Source organism: Triturus cristatus, chromosome 10, assembly GCF_964204655.1.
Source record: "Triturus cristatus chromosome 10, aTriCri1.1, whole genome shotgun sequence".
In the NCBI taxonomy this organism is placed as follows: Eukaryota; Metazoa; Chordata; class Amphibia; order Caudata; family Salamandridae; genus Triturus; species Triturus cristatus.
Window position 1 is genome coordinate 1,072,516,709 of NC_140593.1, and position 21,287 is coordinate 1,072,537,995.

Sequence of the window (21,287 nt, forward strand, 5' to 3'; positions counted from 1 at the left end):
CTGGTTTCAGTGTGGCAGAGACAGTGGATGTGCATTCCCTGTAGACAGCCTCTGGGAGTGTGAGGTGTGCCTAGCCCTTCCTGGATGACCCATCGCCGAGCTGAATAGACCCTGGCTGCTTATAGAGTGGTGGTAGGAGATTCACCCTGCACCTAAATAGGGTTTGTCTCCCTTGCACAATGCTGTCTTCACCTCCTGTGGTCATGTTGCACCAGTGAAGGAAGAACTGGTTTGGACTGGTCTCTGAGCCCCTTGCACAAAGGGATCAAAGACATTTTGGGGTATAAGTATTAGACCTAAAACCCCTAAACTTTAGACTAATGCTGGAATCAAGAGGAACCTTTGCTGAGGAGAAGAGCTGAAGAAACTGAGGAGAAGTACTGCCCTTGCTACGTGTCTGGGGTTGGCCTGCAGTTGCTGTTTCTGCCAAAGAAAGGAGAAGAACTTTGCTGTGTGCTGTGTCCCCTGCTTGAAGAAAGTCTCCAAGTTCTTGAAGAAGAGCTTGCCTCCTGTTTTGAAGTCCCAGGAAAAAAGGACTTTACCCCCAGCTCCCCTGAACTTCCTTGCTGGGAGTTCTGACCTGCCAGGAGGTGCCTGTAACTGTGTTTGGGCCTCAGGAGGTTGTTTCTGCTGTTGGTAGCTGGATGAAACTAAAGTGAAAGAAGAAACCCTGTTTCCAATGCCGTCCACACCACCGCTGTGATGCCGCGACCTGCACCAAGCAGCTCGTGAAGTGAACAATGCAGCACCCGGCCGGCTCCACAGCTCCGACGCCCTACGATGCCTGCCGACGCCGGCCGTGATCGGCCGTGCCCGACACCATCGCTCGCATCAACTCCGTCTTCGCCAGCGCCTGCATCTTGTTATCGAGGCGCCGATAACTAGGGGTGGGCGGAATTTGCGGAAGCCACTTCCGCAAATTATCGCGAAAATGTTAAAAATCTCCGCAAACAAGCGGAAATATCGCGAAGATGCGGAAGTTTTTTTCCCGCCCGTTCGCAATATTTTCTGCATGGTTGCGGGTCGCTAACTTACCCCTGCGGTTGCTCGCGGGCGCGGCCATCTTGTTTTCAGTTGTCTCGCGGTGCATGATCGTGAGAAGAAAGACGTGATCGCGCGACGCATGACGTCACTGCGGACGCGAACTGTCGCGAGACAGATGCAAATGGCTAAAACAATACAACATCTCATGGAGAACGCAACCGGATCGGGAAAACTTGTCGGCGAACGCGGGGATTCAGGTAAGGCGATCGCGCGCGCGCGAGAATGTATTATTTTACAGCGCGAGCAAGAACCAAATTAGCGCAAAGCTGCGGAATGCGGAAATTTTGACATTTCCGCGCTCTCCGCGGAACGCGGAAATGCCAAATTATCGCAAATTCCGCGAACGGAACGGAAATTTTGCCCAGGCCTACCGATAACCTCCGAGAGTGACTCAAGAAACTTGCCAACGTCGCATCATCACCGGAGCCGACATCGGCCATCATCGACACTGTGCATCGTCATCGTTTTCAAGGTACTGTTTGTTTGGGGGTCTGTGTGACTTCAAGCCTGATGCCACGATCCTTGTGGGCGGCACCGTACTTTAGATTTTGTACTATCCTGACATCGAGATAGCCCCAGTTGGTGCTATTTGTTCCTACAAGCTTATTTTTGCAACATCCTTTTTAAAAGACATTTTACTGAGTATCTGTATGTTGGCTATTTGTTGTTTTGGTCTTGTTTAGCTTAGATAAAGATACTTTATTTTTCTAGACTGGTGTGGTGTTCATTTGTGGTGTTTTCACTCTGTTACTGTGAGTGTGGGTACAAATACTTTGCACATTTTCTTTGGGATAAGCCTGTCTGCTTGTGCCAAGCTACCAAGGGGGTGAGCAGGGGTTATCTAAAGTGTGTATCCCCCTTACCCTGAGTAGAAGCATGGGTCCCTATTTGGACAAAGGTACCTACCTCTACCAACTAGAGACCCCTATTTCTAACAGAAACTAAATACAATAGGGAACTTGAATAAAGAGGGCTGGTCAGGCAGCTGCAGCAAAGTGGACCAGCAGAAAGATGACCCTTGAGAGTGCCCAAAGCAGAGCCCTGCCTGGCAAGGATAAAAATAAAGAGAAGAATATCAGAAAGAGAGGCAGGAAGATAGACTTTTCTGTACAATATTTTACAAATCTTTTCCAACTCCAGCCGTATACTATTTTGGTGGAGGGCCGCCTGACTGGCAAAATAACTGTACAAACTTCAGGAGGAAGGTCAAAAACTATCAACTGCCGCCACTCAATCTCCATGCAAGGAGGCGGAGAGTTGACAGGTTTGGGTGGACAACGCACCCCTGCTGCTGTGGCAGAAGATCCTCCGTAAAGAGCAGTCTGATAGGATTGGGTGACCAGGCGTCCCTGATTTGCCCTGACGGTCCAGGTTTTTCACCAGCTGTCCCAGCAGATTTCAGGAAATTTAGCTCCTGTCCTGGTTTTTAAAGAGGGTGGACTGAAAACGGCAGGAGGTGCATTTTTATGTTTTACAAAGCAGGGATAGTTATCAGTTGTTTTAAGTAAGTAATTTAATTAACAGGCAAGCTACTGGGTTTAACTAATTGCATTTTATGTATGTTCTAAATGCCTGTACTGTTATTCTCTGCTGAGGAGCGCTGTCATTCTTTCCGCTCGCTTGAAGTAAAATTGTAGTCCTCTTTCTATTTTTATGAAATGTCTCGGTTTTTGGCTTTAAAATTCTGGTCACCCTGTGATAGGAGGATCGATGCTCAATTTCAGAAACTTAGAATAACAAACTCCCCGTGCTCAGTCCGGAGTCACAAGAATGACGTGGGCCCTGTCATTGTTGATCTTCTTGAGAACTATGGGCAGGAGTGGTATGGGTGGAAGGGCAAACAGGAGGCCCGAGCTCCACTCGCGAAGAAAAGCGTTGCCGAGCGATAGCTGCCTTGGAAACTCCAACACAAAAATACTGCTGACTTTGCGTGTTCTCTTCTTAGGCAAACAGATCTACCCAAAGCTTTCCCCACTGCTGAAACAGACCTTGTGCCGCCTCCAACCGGAGACCCCATTCGTGATCCACTAGGCATCAATGGCTGAGTTTGTCTGGTTTGGCATTCAGAGAATCTGCAAGGTGTTGAACCACCAGAGTTATTCGCTGCTGTTTCAGCCATGTCCAGAGACGCAGGGCCTCTTAACAAAGAATCCATCACACCACCCCACCCCACTTGTTGCAGTACCACATGGCGGTGGTGGTGTCCATGAACACTTGCACTAACTTCCCCTTCACAGGGGGAAGAAATGCTTGCAATGCTAGTCGGATTGCCCGAGCTCCAACAAGTTGATATGGAGCCCGGATTCCGCAAGAAACAAGAATCCTCTGATCTCCACCTATCCCAAATGGCAGCCCGATTCCAAGAGTGACACATCTGTCACTACTGTGATATCTAGTGGGGGAAGAGAGAAGGGTCTGCCTCTGACCCAATCGAAGTTCATACGCCATTAATGCAGGTCTTTTGCAGTTCCTTCTGAGACCACATCAGAGAGATTCCCCTGATGCTGCGCTCACTTGAACTTCAGGTCCCACTGCAGATCCCGCATACTCCATCTGGCATGATTTATCAACAGGCCATGAGGCCCAGCAGCCTCAGAGTCCTTCTCACCAAAATCAAGGATGAGGCTGAAACGTCAGTATCATAACCTGAATAACCTGGACTCGAAACTGCACTGTGTCCACAACAGCTCTAATGAAAGGGAGCATCTGAGAAGAAGTCAGGTGTGACTTCGGCACGTTTATTATGAACCCCAGTGAATGCAGGCAGTCTGCCGAGGTCTGGAGGTGGAAAACCATAGTTTGGGGCGACGTCGCCTTTAACAGCCTGTGTTCGTGGTATGAGAAGATTGAAACCCCTAACCTGCGCAAATGAGCTGCAACCACCGCCATCACCTTCGTGAACACCGAGGGGCAGTCGTTGGGCCAAAGGGTAGCACAGTGAACTGCAAGTGCTCATGGTCCACCTTGAACCACAGGTAATACCTGTGAACAGGCAGGGTAGGGATGTGAAAATACACATCCTGCAAGTCCAAAGTTACCATCTAGTCTCCTTGGTCGAGGGCAGACAAGACCTGACCCAAAGGGAGCATCTTGAATTTCTCCTTTTTGAGGAAGAGATTGATGGTTTGAAGGTCTATAATAGGATGAAGACCTTAGGTTCTTTCTGGGTATCAGAAAGTGGCAGGAATAACGACCACTGCCTAATTCTGACGTTGGAACCCTTTCTATAGCCCCTTTGGCCAGGAGAGCTGTAACTTCCTCTCGGAATAAGATGAGATGATCCTTCGCCAGCCGTTCTTGAGATGGCGGTAAAGGGAGGATTTGAATGGGAGGGAGTAACTCCTGTCAATGATCAGCAAGACCCAATTGTCCGATGTTATGGACTGCCAGTGGAGGAGATGATGTTGAATTATTCCTCCAACTGGACGCCAATGGTCTTGCAGAACCAACCTTGAAGGAGTTAGCGCCTACACCTATCAGGCAGTTGATTTCTGGCTACCATTCCCACGAAGATCAGAATGCATTGCGTCCACATCACAACTTAGGAAGCCTGTCCAGGATGGTGGCTAGGGTATGGCTGATCCCCCTTCCATTGCCACGAAAGGGGAGACAGGCAAACTGGGAGGCCCAAGGACCTGGCCGTAGACTGCAAGCCAATGAAGTGGTCCAGCACCGAGTCTGCCTTCTTCTCTACGAATAGACGAGACCCATTGAAGGGCATATCCATTAGGTTGATCTGGACATCCCTAGAAAAGCCAGACGTTCTCAGCCAGGCGTGGCGCTGCAAGGCCACTGGCGACGAAACCTCTCTTCCCAGTGAGTCAGTTGTATCCAGACGACACCTAATGGTGTACTTATCCCTCCCATCTCTCACTGCTTGGGAGAGTACAACCCGGGCCTCCTTTGGGACCTGTGGCAGCACTTATGCAACTGCCTACCAAAGGAATGCGAGAAACAGCTCAAAAGGCATGCAGTGTTCACTGACCGCAATGCTAGGCTGGCGGAAGAAAACATCTTCTTTCCAAGTGTGTCCAGCCTCTTGGATTCCCTGTCGGTGGAGCAGAAGGGAACGCACCATGGAATGTTGAGGCTTGAAGCTGGAAGGTCTCGGCGGTAGGATATTGGCTGGGGAAACTTGAATCACCCACGGCACAGCAATGGTGTTGTGATGTTGCCTGTTCAGAGGAGCCTCTGTGCTAGGCTTGGACCAAGTGCCTAGAAGGACACCCGTCAGGGCTTCATTGAAGGGCAAAGGGGGTTTGAATGAGGACGCACCAGGCGAAAGCACTTTGGTCAGGAGGTTAGTCTTGACCTGCACCAAGGGCAACTTCTTTTTGTGCTTCTTCCCTAAGTATCCCTCGAGTGCGATGATGAAGACTTGGGGCTCCTAGAGCGGCCCGCAATCGTCTCTTCCTCGATCGGGACAGAGATCTCCTAGGAGTCGCGCTAGATGGGAGCCAAAAGAGGCAGAATAAAGGTCAAAAGGGAGCAAGAAGAGGCAGAATAGGGGTCAGAAACCAGGAGCAAGAGGCAGACTAAAGGTCAGAAATGAACAGGTCAACATCTCTCAATGAACAACCCCAAACCGAGCATAGCCATATCCTGTATGCATTCCCTGCAGAACAGAACTACTGTGACAATTTCATTTAAATGTCACCAATATATTAGAATTGGCATGGCAACCCTGCCATCCTGTGAATATCCCCTTTTGCTTTTAGCTTAGTAAGTTCCCTCCAAACCCCTTGTCTACTCTATATTCCATATCACATTATTTCTTTTTCTGTGGAAATACCTTGTAATCCCCTATGTCCAAGATACCCTCTTACTCTAACCCCAGGAGCATCCTAGGGGCATAGGGGGTCCCCCCAGATGCTTCAGGTGTTGTCCCCTGATCCCCTTATGGTGTCTCTAACTCCTCAAATGTCCCCAGTTTCTCTCCCTAGACCTGTCATCTCTGTGAAAGAGCCTAGTGTGTGTCTCCTATGCAAGTGACCATTCATTAGTATCCTTTACCCATATGGCTACTATGGGCCCCAGTGTGCCAAGCCATACCACAGCAAGCCGCTGCTTTGCTAGGATGAGCGCAAACTGGAGGAATTGATACTGCATTTTTCCTTGCATCCTACAATACCCAACAGACTTAGCTGTAGGGTCCAGCAACAACCCTATCATGCTACGGATCCACACCACTACTTGAAATGAAATGAAATTGAAATGACATTAATGAAATGAAAATAAAAAAAGTATTTATAAAGCGCGTAGCTACCCTAAGGGATCCCAGCGCTAATAGCAGCAGCGGACAGAGAAGACAGATTATTAGGCACGATTTTGGAAAAGCCAAGTTTTAAGGAGTTTCCGAAAGGACAGAAGGTTCAACTCCTGACGTAAATGAGGAGGGAGGGTGTTCCAAAGCTTGGTGGCGTTATAAGAGAATATGCGCCGCCGCTTTTTATTTTTTTTATTTTTGGAACTGAGGCTAGTCGGACGCTGGCCGAGCAGAGACTTCTGTTAGGGCAGTAAGGGGAGACAATAGCTTGAATAATTGACTGTCTTTCCCCCAACAGAAGGACTTGTGGGCGATACATAAAGCCTTAAATTTAATTCTCTCCGATACAGACAGCCAATGAAGAGCCTTCAGTGCCGGCTTAGCGGATTGCCAGTAGGGGGTCTGGAGAAGCAGACGCGCTGCACAGTTTTGAACAATCTATAACTTGGAGGTGGTAGCTCCTAAATAGAGGGCATTCCCATAGTCAAGGTGGGAGAGAATAAGAGCCTGGACCATTAACCTTCTGGCCAGAAAGGGAACAAGCAAAAGGATTTTGCAAAGCATCCTAAGAATGCCATAGCAGGTGGCCGATAGTTTTGCGGCCTGATGTTCAAAATTCAGGGAGCGAACTAGCCACATGACCAGACTTTTGATCTGATTTTATGGTACAGGAGCAGGGCCAAAACAGTTAGGCCACAATAACCCTGAGTCAAAGATGGGAGAGTTGCCTAGGAGCATAAGCTCCGTCTTTTCTCTGTTCAATTTCAGGCAGGAAAGCTCCATCCACTTAGCCACCTTCTCCAAACAGGGGCCCAGGCCGGAAAATGAATTTTCCAGGTGGTTTAAGGCCACAACTAGAGAGCCCAATTTTACAAGGGCCGAGATGGTTTCTAAGGACTTAAGGTCCATGAAAGGGATTTCCTCCAACAGAGTTTGAGTGCAATGAGGAGTGACATCCATAAGCGATGGGTCGTTTTGGCAAGCCGCAAGTGGGAAGGTGATATGTATATCTTGAATTTTTTAATGAAAGAATTCTGCCAGTTCGTTGAAGCGGTCGAGGGTGCCATCAGTGGAGGCTTGTGGGGAAGGGAGTTTGATGAGGAGAGTCTTTGTGATGCGGAAGATTTGCCCCGGGGAATTAGACACAAGGCTGATTTTTTCCTCATAGTAGGTGGCTTGTGCGGATTTAATTTCAGCTTGATAGATTTTGATGGCATCCCTATATTTTAGTTTGCTAGATGCTGCGTAGTCCCTTCTCCATTTTCGTTCTAATCTTTTACAGACTTGTTTATATTCACCGAGCTTAGGGGAGTACCACGGGGAGGTGTTGGTCCTGACTTTTTTGTGGGTGAATTTTTTGGGAGAACAAGGTCTAGAGAGGACTCGATCCATTCGTTAAACTTATCGTTGGCAATGATGGCGTTCGATTTGCTAGAAGGCCTGGTGGCTTCAAGAGCTGAGACCACTGTTCTAGTGGAAGTTTAGACCATGTGCGTTCCTGGCTAGTAACTGTGCTAAAATAGGAGAATGGAACCGTGATGCCCCATGACAGGGGAATCAGAAAGTGGTCTGACCATGGCAGCGGGATAGGAACCACCATGGAAAGTTCCTCACTGTTAATAAAGATAGGGTTCAGTAGATGACCTTTGAAGTGAGTGGCTCCAGAAACTCCAGAGATTTCTAACTAGCTCAGAAGCAGCTGAGGTCGCAGGATCATCTAGATGCAGATTAAGATCCCCTAATATCGTAAAGCTGGAAGGAGAGCTGGCTAGATTAGCCACTGTTTCAGGAAGAACTTTGAAAAGTTGTCCATGGGCTCCAGGTAGGCGATACAATAATATATATCCAGCCAATACTTTGTCACAGTGCCATGCCATGTGTAAAAAAGTAGTTCCACCCTGTCCACTGCGAGGACAGGCAGTTGAACAGCCTGCCTATTTTCTGTTGAGTTCGACTGGTGTGAGGTATGTGGCTGAACGTAATTAAAATTAATTAATTTAAACCTGGCATTACCAGAGACCCTCTTGACCAGTGAACAGGATGTCTTCCATCCAGGGTCCGTGAGTTGTTCCCCTAGCTCCTCCTCCCAGGCAATTCGAGCTAACAGTCATCTTCTGGTCCTGTCTGATTTACAGGGTTTATACATCCAGGACACCAAATGTCCTCCCTTGCCCATCCACAGGAGCGCCTGTAGGAGCTCAGATGTCAGGGGTGCTGCAGGAAGTCCCTCGAAATTACCATTGCCATTCATGCAATTTTGGATTATTGTAGGTATTGGCTCTGGCCCAAGGAAAAAACCTCTTGAACCTCCTGGTAAGTGAGGAAACACTCCCCCGGGTATAAATCTCCCAGTAGTCTACGACCTCCCTCCTGCCATCAGGTGATGGACATGATGGACCCTATGTCTTTGAACGGTTTCAGTGCCTGAACTTTCAGTTACCAGGAGATGGGCGGACCTTTAACAACTCTGGAGATTGTCCATTCCCAGACCCCGCAGTGTGTTGCAATAAGTAAGGGAAGTCCTCCCCGACCTTGATGAGTCTTTGACAGGCACTCTACTCTCATTTTTAGAGTAGGAGTTGGCGAAGAGGTGGAAAAATGTGGTGTCATGTCAGGAGGTGATGACAACCATGAATGCATTGAAGCACGTGGCACAAACAACGGTAATGGAGTAGCTGTCATAGGTATTGACATTGTAGGTAATGCTGACAGTCTTGATCTTTTTGATATCAGTAGTGATAGTGATAAAGATGGAGTCATGTGGCATTTCTTTTTCTACAACAAGGGATGCATCAATGTGTGATGCTCTGGTTTCAACATCAGTGTTGTGGATAGTGTGGAGAGTCTTACTGATGTTGATAGGCAATAACAATGGCAGTTGTGTCAATGAAAATCACTGAGTTGTCTTCGATGGTGTAGGCTTCTTAGGCAACATGTGTTTCGAGAGTTTGATGCGCTCTCCATGACGTCGGTATGTGATAGACATTGAACCTGCCTTTGGCGAGCAGGTTGATGCTGATGCTCTTCACATCAACACCATAACCTTCGATGTGAACCTCGAATGATGTACAGAATGGAGTTGTTATTGTCTTTTCTTTTCCTGACAATCAACTTTCTCTGGATGTGTCCTTGTAGGAATCCTTCTTAGAAGCAGCTTGTCTTTCAAACGAAGTATAAGAGGATGCCTTCTTCAGGCTTTTATTCTTCTTCCACTCTCATATCTTATATTATGCCTCAGAGCCTTATACTCACTGTATACCTAAGGGTCCTAATGGACACCTATTTATAGATGTCCAAGTTTTTATATTAATGTGAGGCTGGAAGGCACAACAAATAGACTTTGGGAGGGTCTGGAATAGTCTTCTTCCTTCCCTAAAAGGGACACTTTTTAAAAATAGGATTCATTTAGAAAGAAAAAGTGTGTAAAAAAACAGCAAGATTTGCTTACAATATTTAAACAGAAAATTGAGCTGTCTAAGCTCACATGTGGACTGCCATCCTACTCACAGGAACCAGAAAAAAAATGGACTCTGTGAGGCAACGGCCAGTAGAGTGCATCATGGGTAGGGGAAGCTCCTGAAGTCTTAAAGAGATAGAACACTTTTTTTCTCAGCTTTCAATGTAAACCTATCAGGCTGCATTTGCTCTTACATTTTATATTGTTCATCCCCTTTGTGCACATCAGACGCTGCAATCCAGGTTTGAAAGATGGTCTATCAGTTTAAGTCCAGGACAAAATGTAGCCTCCGATGGGCTAACACATGGTGCTGCTCATTATGAGGACAGATGGAAACTGACCACTGTGTGATATTTTAATGGATAGTACATCCATGAAAAGTGCTCCAGAATCTGCACACGCAGTGGGTAATTATTACAGCATTCATTAAGATCAATGAAGACCCTACAATGCAGACATATCCCGCAGCATCCCGTCCAAATTTTGACAGTGATGAAATGGTTTTGAGCACACAAATAAATGTGTCTGGTGACAGACCTACGTGTTGCAGTTGTGAATTCCGGAACTTGTGAAATTGCTTGTGCTAGCAGAGGAGAAGCAGGTAGAGGGGTCTATTCACGAAGGCATTTTGGAGTAAGTAAACTAGTTCTCCTGTAGAAATCTTTTACAAGCTCCTACGTCATTGTGAATTATCTCCAAAACACCTAACAATAAAATAAAATGGCAATGGTCAGGGAACAGTCATATACAATTAGTTGAAATGGAAAGGACTATCGGCCTGACTACGAGTACGGCGGTCCAAACACCGCCGTACTCCCAGTGGCAGTCTGACTGCCGCCTCCTCAGTGGTCCTATCACCCGATTATGACTATGGCAGTCGGACCGCTATAAGGCCAACGCCAGGATCCTGGATTTCGCGGTGGTGGAGTAAGTGGCGGGGATGGGAGGAGGTGTGGATGCTGGCACCAGCCGTCCCAATCACAACCTGCTTTTCCCTCGACCTTTTCATAGCGGGGACCCCTCCATGTTCCAGAGCCTGAAACACAGCTTCAGAGCAGTTTTGCCCAATAGGGAAATTGCATGGGGGCACATGTTGTGCCCCTCTCTTATTGCACTGTGTGCCATGCACAACATGGTGCATGGTACACAGTACATCCAATGTGCAAGTGGGGTTGCCACGGCTGTGGCATATGCTTCAGGCTCCCTATGAGCCAATGCATGCTGCAGCCGTGCACCGCCAACACAACACCGGCAGTGTAATCTTAATATCGCGGTCAGGATGCCCAGGGCTCAACGCCATTCTCTGGACCGCCACAATGGCGATCGGAACGCCGAATTCATAACTGGGCCTTATGTCTTCTTTGCAATTTTGATGATAGGAAGTTTCATGTATCAGGGCAGATTCAGAGAGGCTTGTAGAAGTATGTGAAAGAGTATTCCTGTAGTACTACTTCCAGTGCAAATAAACCTTTTTGTGATGTGGCAACAAACATTCCCCTTTGCACAAACATGAATGAATCTAGTCTTGTACACCATTTTAGCACATAGCACCATTTTAGCAATAGCAACAGTACGTGCTAAAGGAAGTGACATCAGTATCAGTTCGGAACATCAACATCGCGATCTATTACCTGCCTCAAGTAAAATCCATGGGGAAAGCACACCACGTAGTGCGGCTACAACGCATAAGCCTGGTAACACGATTAGATCAATCAACTATGTTTCGCACACAGCGGAGCAATGATAAGAAGTTAGCCAATATGACTTGCAATCAAACATAAATGACCTAGCACATCTCTGGTCAAGTCACGGTCTATCGATAACTAACTCGGACGATTCAAGGGCGGATATACGAGTGGAAACCACACGGGAAATAAAGGTGGAAGTAAACGAAGATGGAAATGAGGGAGAGGAGCTGGTCCCCCCTCAGGAGAGTAAACCTATGGAAGACACACATGTGGAAAATGTGGAGGCACACGGATGGGATGAAGGGAAAAGTCCAAACTACGTGGAAGGGAAAGAGAAAAAATATGATATCGGAGCCAAAGCTAACCCAAACCCAATGGATAAACCAGGAGAATTGCCTGAAAAAGGGACAAGCTACATCGAAAATAACAAAAAAGGGCAATCAGAACTAATTCCATCAATACTGCAGGCACTTCAAATGTCGACAGCTACGCTGATAATGCAGTCGGATAAACTAGACATACAGATAGATCTCATGAATATCATCGCATCATATATAGCTGGAATAAATACAAAACTTGAAGATTTAACAAAGTTAATAAAAAGAGTACAATCAATTTACTCACCGCAAGAATCAATCTGCACATGTGGACCTATATTAGACAAACTAGGCTTTCTACCAACGATAATGGAACAGATACTATGTTTAAATTAGCGCCTGGTTTTACCGGCCGAGAACTTAGAGCCCGCTAACATAATAAAACCAGAGGAAATTATAACTCAGAATAATGGACAGGCACCTATAAGAATAAACAAAGAACAAAAGAAAGAATTTCAACATTCTATTACTGAGACTGATGATATTTTACAAACAAATCAGAGCGTCATTACTGAGAAAACTGAAAAGCTGAGACCACACTCTAGAAGGCAAAAGAAGAAGGAAGGGAAGGCAAGAAACAGGACGAATGAACCTAAACCGCAGCAAGGTAAAAGAGTATATCCCATCTTTGTTACAACAACAGCAGGTGGTTACCAAAAAGAACATCGTCCTGAATCAACGCAAGATAGCTCCTTAAGTAATGCAAACACTCTCAGTGAAGGAATCAAAGGTACAAAAGAGGAAGCCCCCAGAGATTATATTAATAATACAATCACAAAGGAAACCGAGGATGCTCGCAAACATCACCAGAAAACCCCAAGGAAACCAAGTCAAAGTATAAACACGCAGTTGCAACAGTAAAGCTATAAGAAAGTAATAGATCATATAAAGAATTAAATACTGCAGCCAATAGTGATAAGCCTGGAAAATATGACCTGTCTTTATCAAAACGGCTACATATAAATGAACACAAGGAGGAAGCAGGAAAGGATAGGGTCGAACCAGAGGATAACTTAAATACTTCAAAATGGCGAGTTGCAATAAAGCAAGATACTCAGTTAAGCAGTGAAGAACTAAGAACGGATCTAGTGGTAAACAGGGAACCTATTCATACTAATGATTGGAAATCTGTTATTGGGCCAATTACATATGCTGAGAAAGTAAACGCAACTTCCTTATCATGTAATCCAGTAAAATAAGAGGTCACTCAATGTACTCTAGCACTACCTCAAATCCTATACAAACCAAGCAGCAATGCCTCTCTTACGGTCAATTAAGCATTTGCATTCCCAACCAAGTCAAACCTCAGACTAAGAGAACAGAGGACAAAGATATAGGAAAGGGAATGACAACTAGTGCCCGGGAAGCTCACCAGCTAATATGGACCCCAGAATATGAAACACAGGGAAACTGTGATATCTTAAAAAGAGGCAATATCATGAAACCCAGGGCTGAAATTCAGGAATTAATACATATACAATTATCAGATCTTGTAGCAGTCCAATTTCTTCCAGGAGAAAACAACACAATAAAAGAACAAACATTAACTACATGGCAGACGCCGGAGTTAGCACAGTTAATACTAAGCAGCTCTGATCAATTTTCTCCCTGGGGAATTCAATTAATAGCACCAGTAAGTCCTTGCTATCCATTCCCACTGAAAGAAATTGAAAAGCAGGACACAAAAAGGATAACAAATCATAAGGTACTCCCTGCACAGGTGTGTTCAATTCTACATAATGCAAAGGGCAGGGCTGAAATAGCCCAGACCCCAGAAGGATCAGAAAAAGTAACACAAGGGGAGACTGAACTAAATTAAGATCAATGGAACTGGCTACCCAGCATATTGAACAACAAATATAGAGTCTGACATAAGAGAACTATAGATACTACCTCTGAAACAAATGTAATACACATGTTATCTTAGAACATAGCTGGAGCCAGGCGACTACTTGACAAAGCCTTCCACTTAAGGAGTGGGCAGATTGCGATATACTAGCCCTACAGGAAACTTGGTCGCTGGAAGCAATTCCGATAGTGGGTTATACCCACTATACAGTAGCTGAGGAAAAATGCAAGCATTATGGTCATGAAGTAGGAGGATTGATAGTATATGTATCGACAGCTATAAAAATAACAACGAAACAGTTGAAATCTCTGGATCCCAGTATACAAATTGTAAAATTCTCAGATCAACACTCAAGTACAGGTAAAATGATGCTACTAATTAATTACTATACACAACCGAAGGCTCAAATAAAAACGGAGAAAAATGCTCTGTTAATTAAAACAATATAAAGACTACGCTGTAGCGAGTCAACCTGGAATTTAATATTGACAGGAGATTTTAATTCCAATTTGATATTTACGCCGGACGAAGATGAAATCTTAACAGCAGATAACTCGTTTTGGTCTGTTCCACAGCAGCATCATGCAGGGATTTACCGTGTGGACCGCATTGATCAGCAACTAGTAACAGACCTTGAATATCAAGGCATACGCTGTAGCGAGTCAACCTGGAATTTAATAGTGACAGGAGATTTTAATTCCAATTTGATATTTACGCCGGACGAAGATGAAATCTTAACAGCAGATAACTCGTTTTGGTCTGTTCCACAGCAGCATCATGCAGGGATTTACCGTGTGGACCGCATTGGTCAGCAACTAGTAACAGACCTTGAATATCAAGGCAAGATCGCCCGCCGGAAAAAACGTATTACGGTCCAAGGGCGCATTCAACGTTAGATTTTACACTTATAACCCTTCCTTTATTGCCAACATTAGCTCAGTTCTATATAGAGTACACTAGCTTGAGTGATCACTCCATACAGAATGCCATCTTTAATCTAAACACACCAAGATATCATCCCACAAATGCCCCAGAGGGTGAAATTAGCTCAATTAATCTTAAACGTCTGAAATGGACTAACACAAATAAAACAGATTTGTTTCTAACAATAAAGGGTCTCCTGGCAGAACAAACAACAGAACCCACAAACAGAATACAAGCTTTGTCGCAATTTTTAAATAAAATAGCAGAGATAATGAAATACCCAGAAATTAGGGTCAAAAGATATGACCAGACAAAAAATGTACCAAATGACCTCCAACTGCTAAAGAGAGAACTAAGAAAAGCACAAAGGAAACTGCGATTGGAGAAATAGAAAGGGTTATGTTGGAAAACATTTCAACAATTGAGAAAACAGTTCAAAAAGAGAATATGGGAATTTAAAAGAGCGAAAGCCGAGAGTTTCTGGTCTAAACTAAACTATAATGTAAGACACTCAAATCTGAATACATTTTGGCAGACAATAAACAAACTGTCGAGACCTCGAAACGCCTTAACATCGTACATACAAGAGCAGGAATGGGTTAATTTCCTCAGGGATACATTTAAAGAAAACAACTCCAAGGCGTGGATACTTGCCAATTGCCGAATGTGATGTGGACTATCGGGAATGAATTAATGTCACAGACAATGCAATCGATTTACACAACAGTAGAAATAACAAACATAATAAAGAAAGGCAAAAGTGATGGAGCCCCTGTCCCGAACGGCATTCCGCAAACTATTTTTAAATATGACGCGGTGTATTGGAGCTCCGTTTTAGAGAAACTTTATACTGATGTAGAAATTAAAAATCAAGTCGCCGAAAGTTGGCAAGGATCAATGATCACTCCTATCTACAAAGGAGGACAGATCTAGCCCAAAAAATGATAGGTTAATTGCCTTACAGGACGTTGAAGCCAAATATTTTGCCTCACTGCTCCTTAAAGATCTAGCTGACTGGTCAAGAGAATGTAACTTGTTACCAAAAATCAAACAGGATTTAGAAAGGGCATCAGAACTATCACAAATATCATGTCCATCTCACTGATTGCTGAAATATGCAAAAGCAGAAAACAGGATCTTCACCTGTGTTATATAGACTTAAAAGCTGCCTTTGATAGCGTAGACCAGAAACTCATGTGGTCTAAATTAAAATCCTGGAATATACCGGAGAGAATATTGAAGGGTCTATTGCTGTTTTATACAGATACCTGGGTACGCGTGAAGCTTGGAAATGGAGCTAGAATATCCAGAAAAGTATATACCAACACGGGATTGAAACAGGGGTGCGTACTGGCTCCGCACCTATTTAATTTATTAATCTCAGACCTTTTGAGAAGGCTTGATGGAATTAACTCACATTCACCAAAGTTTGGCATATTACAATTGTTGCAGCTAGCCTACGCAGATGATATTGTTCTGTTAAGCTTGACTAAGGTAGGCTTAACAAGACTACTAAATGAACTCTCTAATTTTCTGTCTGTTAATAAACTGGAACTAAATATTTCAAAAACAAAAACCATGCTCATTACAAATCGAACAGCCTTGAATCACAAGATTAGACTAAAAGGTAATTTGCTGGAGAATGTATCATGTTACAAATATTTGGGATTTTATGTTGACGACAAATTAACATTTCGAGACCAGAAAAAATACATGACGCAGAGAGCAGGGGCCCTAACATTTGCCCTAAATGCACTTGCTAACAAACTGGAGGGTCCTTCCTTAAGACCATTACTGATGACGATCTCTGCTAAAGCACTGTCAACTCTATCATATGCCAGCGCTGCAATGCATGGGAAGGACTCAGAAATACTAAACAAATTAATAACGAGTATTTATAAAAAGGTTCTTCAGCTTCCAAAGACAGCTTCACTGGCACAGATGTGCTTAGAGTTCGGGTTACTGAACGAGACACTGGGCAGACTCTACACATACATAAAAGTATGGTATCAGATAAAACAGAATGTAGAGGAAAATAGTCTTAACAAATCATTATGGCAGGAAATGGAACAGGATAAACACTTGCCAGCCTATAAATTTTTGGAACACGCGCTAAAGATCACCTGCACTGCAGATCTTTGGAATAAACAAATACCCTATCAAACCTTCAAATGAACATTAAACAAGGCTGCAAAGTTCCATTCGTTGCTGATTGATAAAGGTATTTTTTCTAAAAGAACTTGTTCTTGGACAATGATCAATACTTATAAAACACTGAAACAAGCGGCCTATTTGGACTCCACCTTCTCTAGCTACATTAAAAGAAAATTAATAACACTGCGGTTTGGACAGTTCCCTACTCTTGAAGATGCCCCGCATTGGATACATGAGGAAAACAAAAAATGCCGGCATTGTGGTTATAAAAAGGAGAATTTGTTTCCTCTGGTATGCCACTGTAAGATACTGCAACCAGCACGAAGTATATTCTTGGACAGAGGCATAAAGTTCTGTAGAATAGCTATTATAAGAGGACTGGACTCCACCGACCCCCAAATTAACTGTAAATTGATTACGTTTTTACGTATTCATGAACAAAAATTTAAAGCTAAAGCAGAGCAATGACAAAACATGCAGAATACTTTTACAATTGTATATATTTTATGATTTTTTTTAGAATAATTTAACTCTTATGCAATTTTTCCTCTTTCTAAATAGTGTATGTAACATTGTTATGGTTTTAACTAACTGAACAATAAATACATCATCGACTATGGCAAACAGTGGTCTTGTACATTGTGTACTAACTATAATTGAACAATTTATATATCCTCTATGTTTCACTCTTTTGGTCTTTAAACAGATGATTTCAAAGGTGAATGAAATTCCAAGCACTTAACAGAGATGTGAAATAACATTGTTACCTATCTGAATCAAAGATGATGGGTGGCAACTCTGGCACCTTTTCTTCATCTGTCTGATTTTCATCTTGTGTGTTATCAGGATTGTTTACAGTATTTGCCTGCAGAAAGGAAGCTCCTCCTTTAAGTTGTTCGGATGCATTCATGCCTTCCTGGAGAAGAGTAGAAATATTGTTTGGTAACATTATATATATGAGAATATGACTGTTATTATATATAAGCCATAATCAATGTGATTTAAACATTATTCAGTTACACAAATGAGCAAGCCTAGGATGTTGTTTAAATGTTAAAGTGCTGTGAAATTAGGTCCTGTTTAATGTTTAGGGCCTTATTCACAAAGGTAACTTACACTTTATAGTAAGTTTACACTTTTGAGTATGTCTACTACTTTTGTTATTCACAAACATAGGTGCCGATTCACAGAACTAATCTGAGATAAAATCCTAAACTTACTACTTTTGGTATTCACAGAAGGCATTTAGTAGTAGTAAAGTTAGGACTCCTAACTTTACTACTACTACTAAACTGGGACAAAATCCTAACTTTACGACTTTTGGTATTCACAAAAGACATTTAGTAGTAGTAAAGTTGGGATTCCTAACTTTACTACTCCTAAATGCCTTTTATGAAGTCGTAAAGTTAGGATTTTGTCTCAGTTTAGTAGTAGTAAAGTTAGGAGTCCTAACTTTACTACTACTAAATGTCTTCTGTGAATACCAAAAAGTAGTAAATTTAGGATTTTATCTCAGATTAGTTCTGTGAATCGGCCCCTCAGAGTGTAAGTTACTACTAAAATTTTAAAAAAACAATAGTAAGTCCAGCAATACACATAGCCGACCTCGGGGACTGCAAAACCCTTTAATAGAAAATATTAGAGGTAATGTCTTGAAAGTAAAACCCCATAGGAAATAATGATAAATTAAATAAAATAATTTAAATAGTTAACAATATAAATACAAATAAATTAATGTTCAAAATATAAAATTAATGTTTCAATATAAAACAATTTAATAACCTATTTTGAATGTGCAAAATAATGTGACAATACATTTTACAAAAAAAAATAATCAAATTAATTGTAATTAATTCTATACATCACTTTTAACCATTTGTGAATCAAGCTTTTTGGCCTAAGCCCCAAACTGCACATCTAACTTACACGTGCAACTTACACTTTTGAGTAAGTTCACTACTTGTTGTTAATAAACTCTGAGTTACGTTTCTACAAACAAACAAAAAACTGCGGTCATTCAGGACTACACACAGCCAATCACTGGTACTGCAACATCCTTCCACAGAACATAATGAAAGAAGAGACTTAAGATAAATATCCACTAGAAATAATGTTAAATGAAATTAGCTTGTTTAAAATAGTTAATACTGTAAATAAATATAAAGTAATTTGAAAATATATATAGAAGTAGTACATATTCGTTATTTAATTATAAAATATTTTCATAACCTATATTGAATTTAAAACATAATGGAACAATAAACAGTAATAAAAACAATGAAATTAATTTGAATTAATTCTATGTATCACTTTTTATAATTATTTTTGCAAATTACAAAAAATATTTTTGTTTTAGTTAGGAATTTCTTTTTTCTTTAAATTTAAAAAAATACGTTTCTTTTAATATATTTCCATTAATTAGAGTTTTTTATTTCAAAATTAATGTTATAGTGATGTAGAGTTTTTCATTATTTGTCCTAAGTTTAAAGTAAATATATAATTTATGTTAACATTTAACATAAAAATATTTCTTAATGTTTACTTTCGTAATAAAGAACAAGTGTCCTACCTCTGGTAACGCATTATCTGGTAGAGACTCTATCTAGCTTCAGATTTCTTACCTTTAAATTTCCCAGACGTCAGGGTGGATCCGGAAACTTTTGCTGAGCAATACCACTTGCGCGCCGCGTCGGGTGGCTCCATTCGGCTCCGCGTGGCGTTGTCGGCGTCAGTAGCGTCGGTTATGACGCTGCGGTGCCTATATAGGCCCCACCCAGGCATGTGGACGTCAGATCTTTTTCTTGCCAGAAGTGCAGAGCCACGAAGCAAAACTAGTGCCCTGAAAAGGTGAGTAATCCTAGCCCTACAATATTAGTCCGCAAAGCGGGGAGGCGTGGGTGGGGCTGTAAGGAATCTGCAGTTAGATAGAGCCTCTACCAGATAATGCGTTACCGAAGGTAAGTAACTTGTTCATCTGATAGAGACTTCTACCTGCAGATTCCTTACCTTTGAATTAGATACCCAGGCAATACCATCCCAGTGGGGGGACGGACAAATACCTTAAACTAGAAAGTCCTGTAGGACCGAGTGGGCAAAATGCCCGTCTCTGCAGACCTGACCATCCAGACAGTAGTGTTTTGCAAACGTGTGCAATGATGCCCACGTTGCCGCCTTACAGATGTCTTGGACTGGGACACCCTGAGCCACGTCCAAAGTAGCAGCCTTTCCCCTGGTGGAATGGGCCGTTAATCCCTCAGGTGGCTGCTTCTTTGCCAGGGCATTGCAGATCTTGTAAAGAAGGTGGGCAATGTGATACCCTGACCCAGACAGAAATGGGTCACCAACTTTGTTTAAAAGGATGCTCAGTGTGAAGCACCACCTTGTCCGGAGAGGACATTTTATAAGGAGGTGAGCAAGATAACGCCTGCAGCTCACTCACCCTCCGGGCCGATGTAATCGCCACCAAGAAGGCTGTTTTGATCGTCAACAGCTGGAGGGGACAATTGTGTAAAGGCTCGAAGGGAGCGCACATCAAATAGGTGAGGACTAAATGAAGGTCCCACTGCGGCATAATAAAGGGCGTAGGTGGATACAGGTGAGCCAGCCCCTCCAGAAATCTACTTAGAAAGGGACATTTGAAGAAAGAGGGCTGGTCTGGCAGTGGCAAAAAACAGACAGAGCAGACGGGTAGCCCTTGAGAGTTCCCAAAGCCGAGCCCTGTTGGACATGGGTCAGAATGAACAAAGGGATAGTAGAAAGAGAAGCAAAAAGAGGGTCAATACTCCTTTCTTTACAGTATAATACAAATTTCTGCCAATGGCAGTCATATATCATCTTAGTGGAGGGCCGCCTGAATAACGTTACAGACTTCGGTAGGAAGGTCAAAAGCTATCAACTGTTGCCGCTCAATCTCCACACATGGAGGCGCAGAGTTGACAGGTTCGGGTAGAGAACCATCCCCTGCTGCTGTGACAGAAGATCCTCCTGAAGGGGCAGCCTGATCGCAGGATCGATGCTCATTTTCAGAGGCTCTGGATACCAGACTAGAGCCACAAGAGTGACATGGGCCCGGTCGCTCCTGATCTTCTTCAGGACCATGAGCAGCAGTGGTATGGGCAGAAAGGCGTACAGCAGGCCTGAGCTCCAGCTCGTGATGAAAGGTGTCGCAGAGTGATAGCCGCCTTGGAAACTCCAGCGTGCAGTACTGCTGCCACTGTGCATTTTCTTCGAGGGCAAACAAATGTAACCAAGGTTCTCCTCACTGCTAAAAGAGACCTTGCGCCACCTCCGAACAGAGACGCCATTCGTGATCCACTAGGCATTGACAACTGAGTTTGCCTGCCTTGGCGTTCAGAGAACCTGCCATGTGTTGAACCAGCAGAGTTATGCCCTGTTTTTCCAACCATGTCCAGACACGCAGGGCCTCTTGACAAAGGGTCCATGACCCCACCCCTCTGTGCTTGTTGTACTACCACATGGCAGTTTTGTTTTCATGAACACCTTCCCCTTGAGAGAGGGAAGAAATGCC

General features: G+C 43.5%; 1 protein-coding gene across 1 annotated transcript in view; it reads right to left on the reverse strand.

The window, feature by feature from the left end:
- The window catches only part of LOC146796583 (kinesin-like protein KIF19), a 1,608,680-nt gene that overhangs the window by 434,801 nt on the left and 1,152,592 nt on the right, over nt 1–21,287 (reverse strand). Inside the window, exon 16 of the mRNA XM_085629222.1 lies at nt 17,527–17,675. Within this exon, the coding sequence (XP_085485348.1) occupies nt 17,527–17,675 (149 nt within the window). The remainder of the gene's footprint in view (nt 1–17,526; nt 17,676–21,287) is intronic.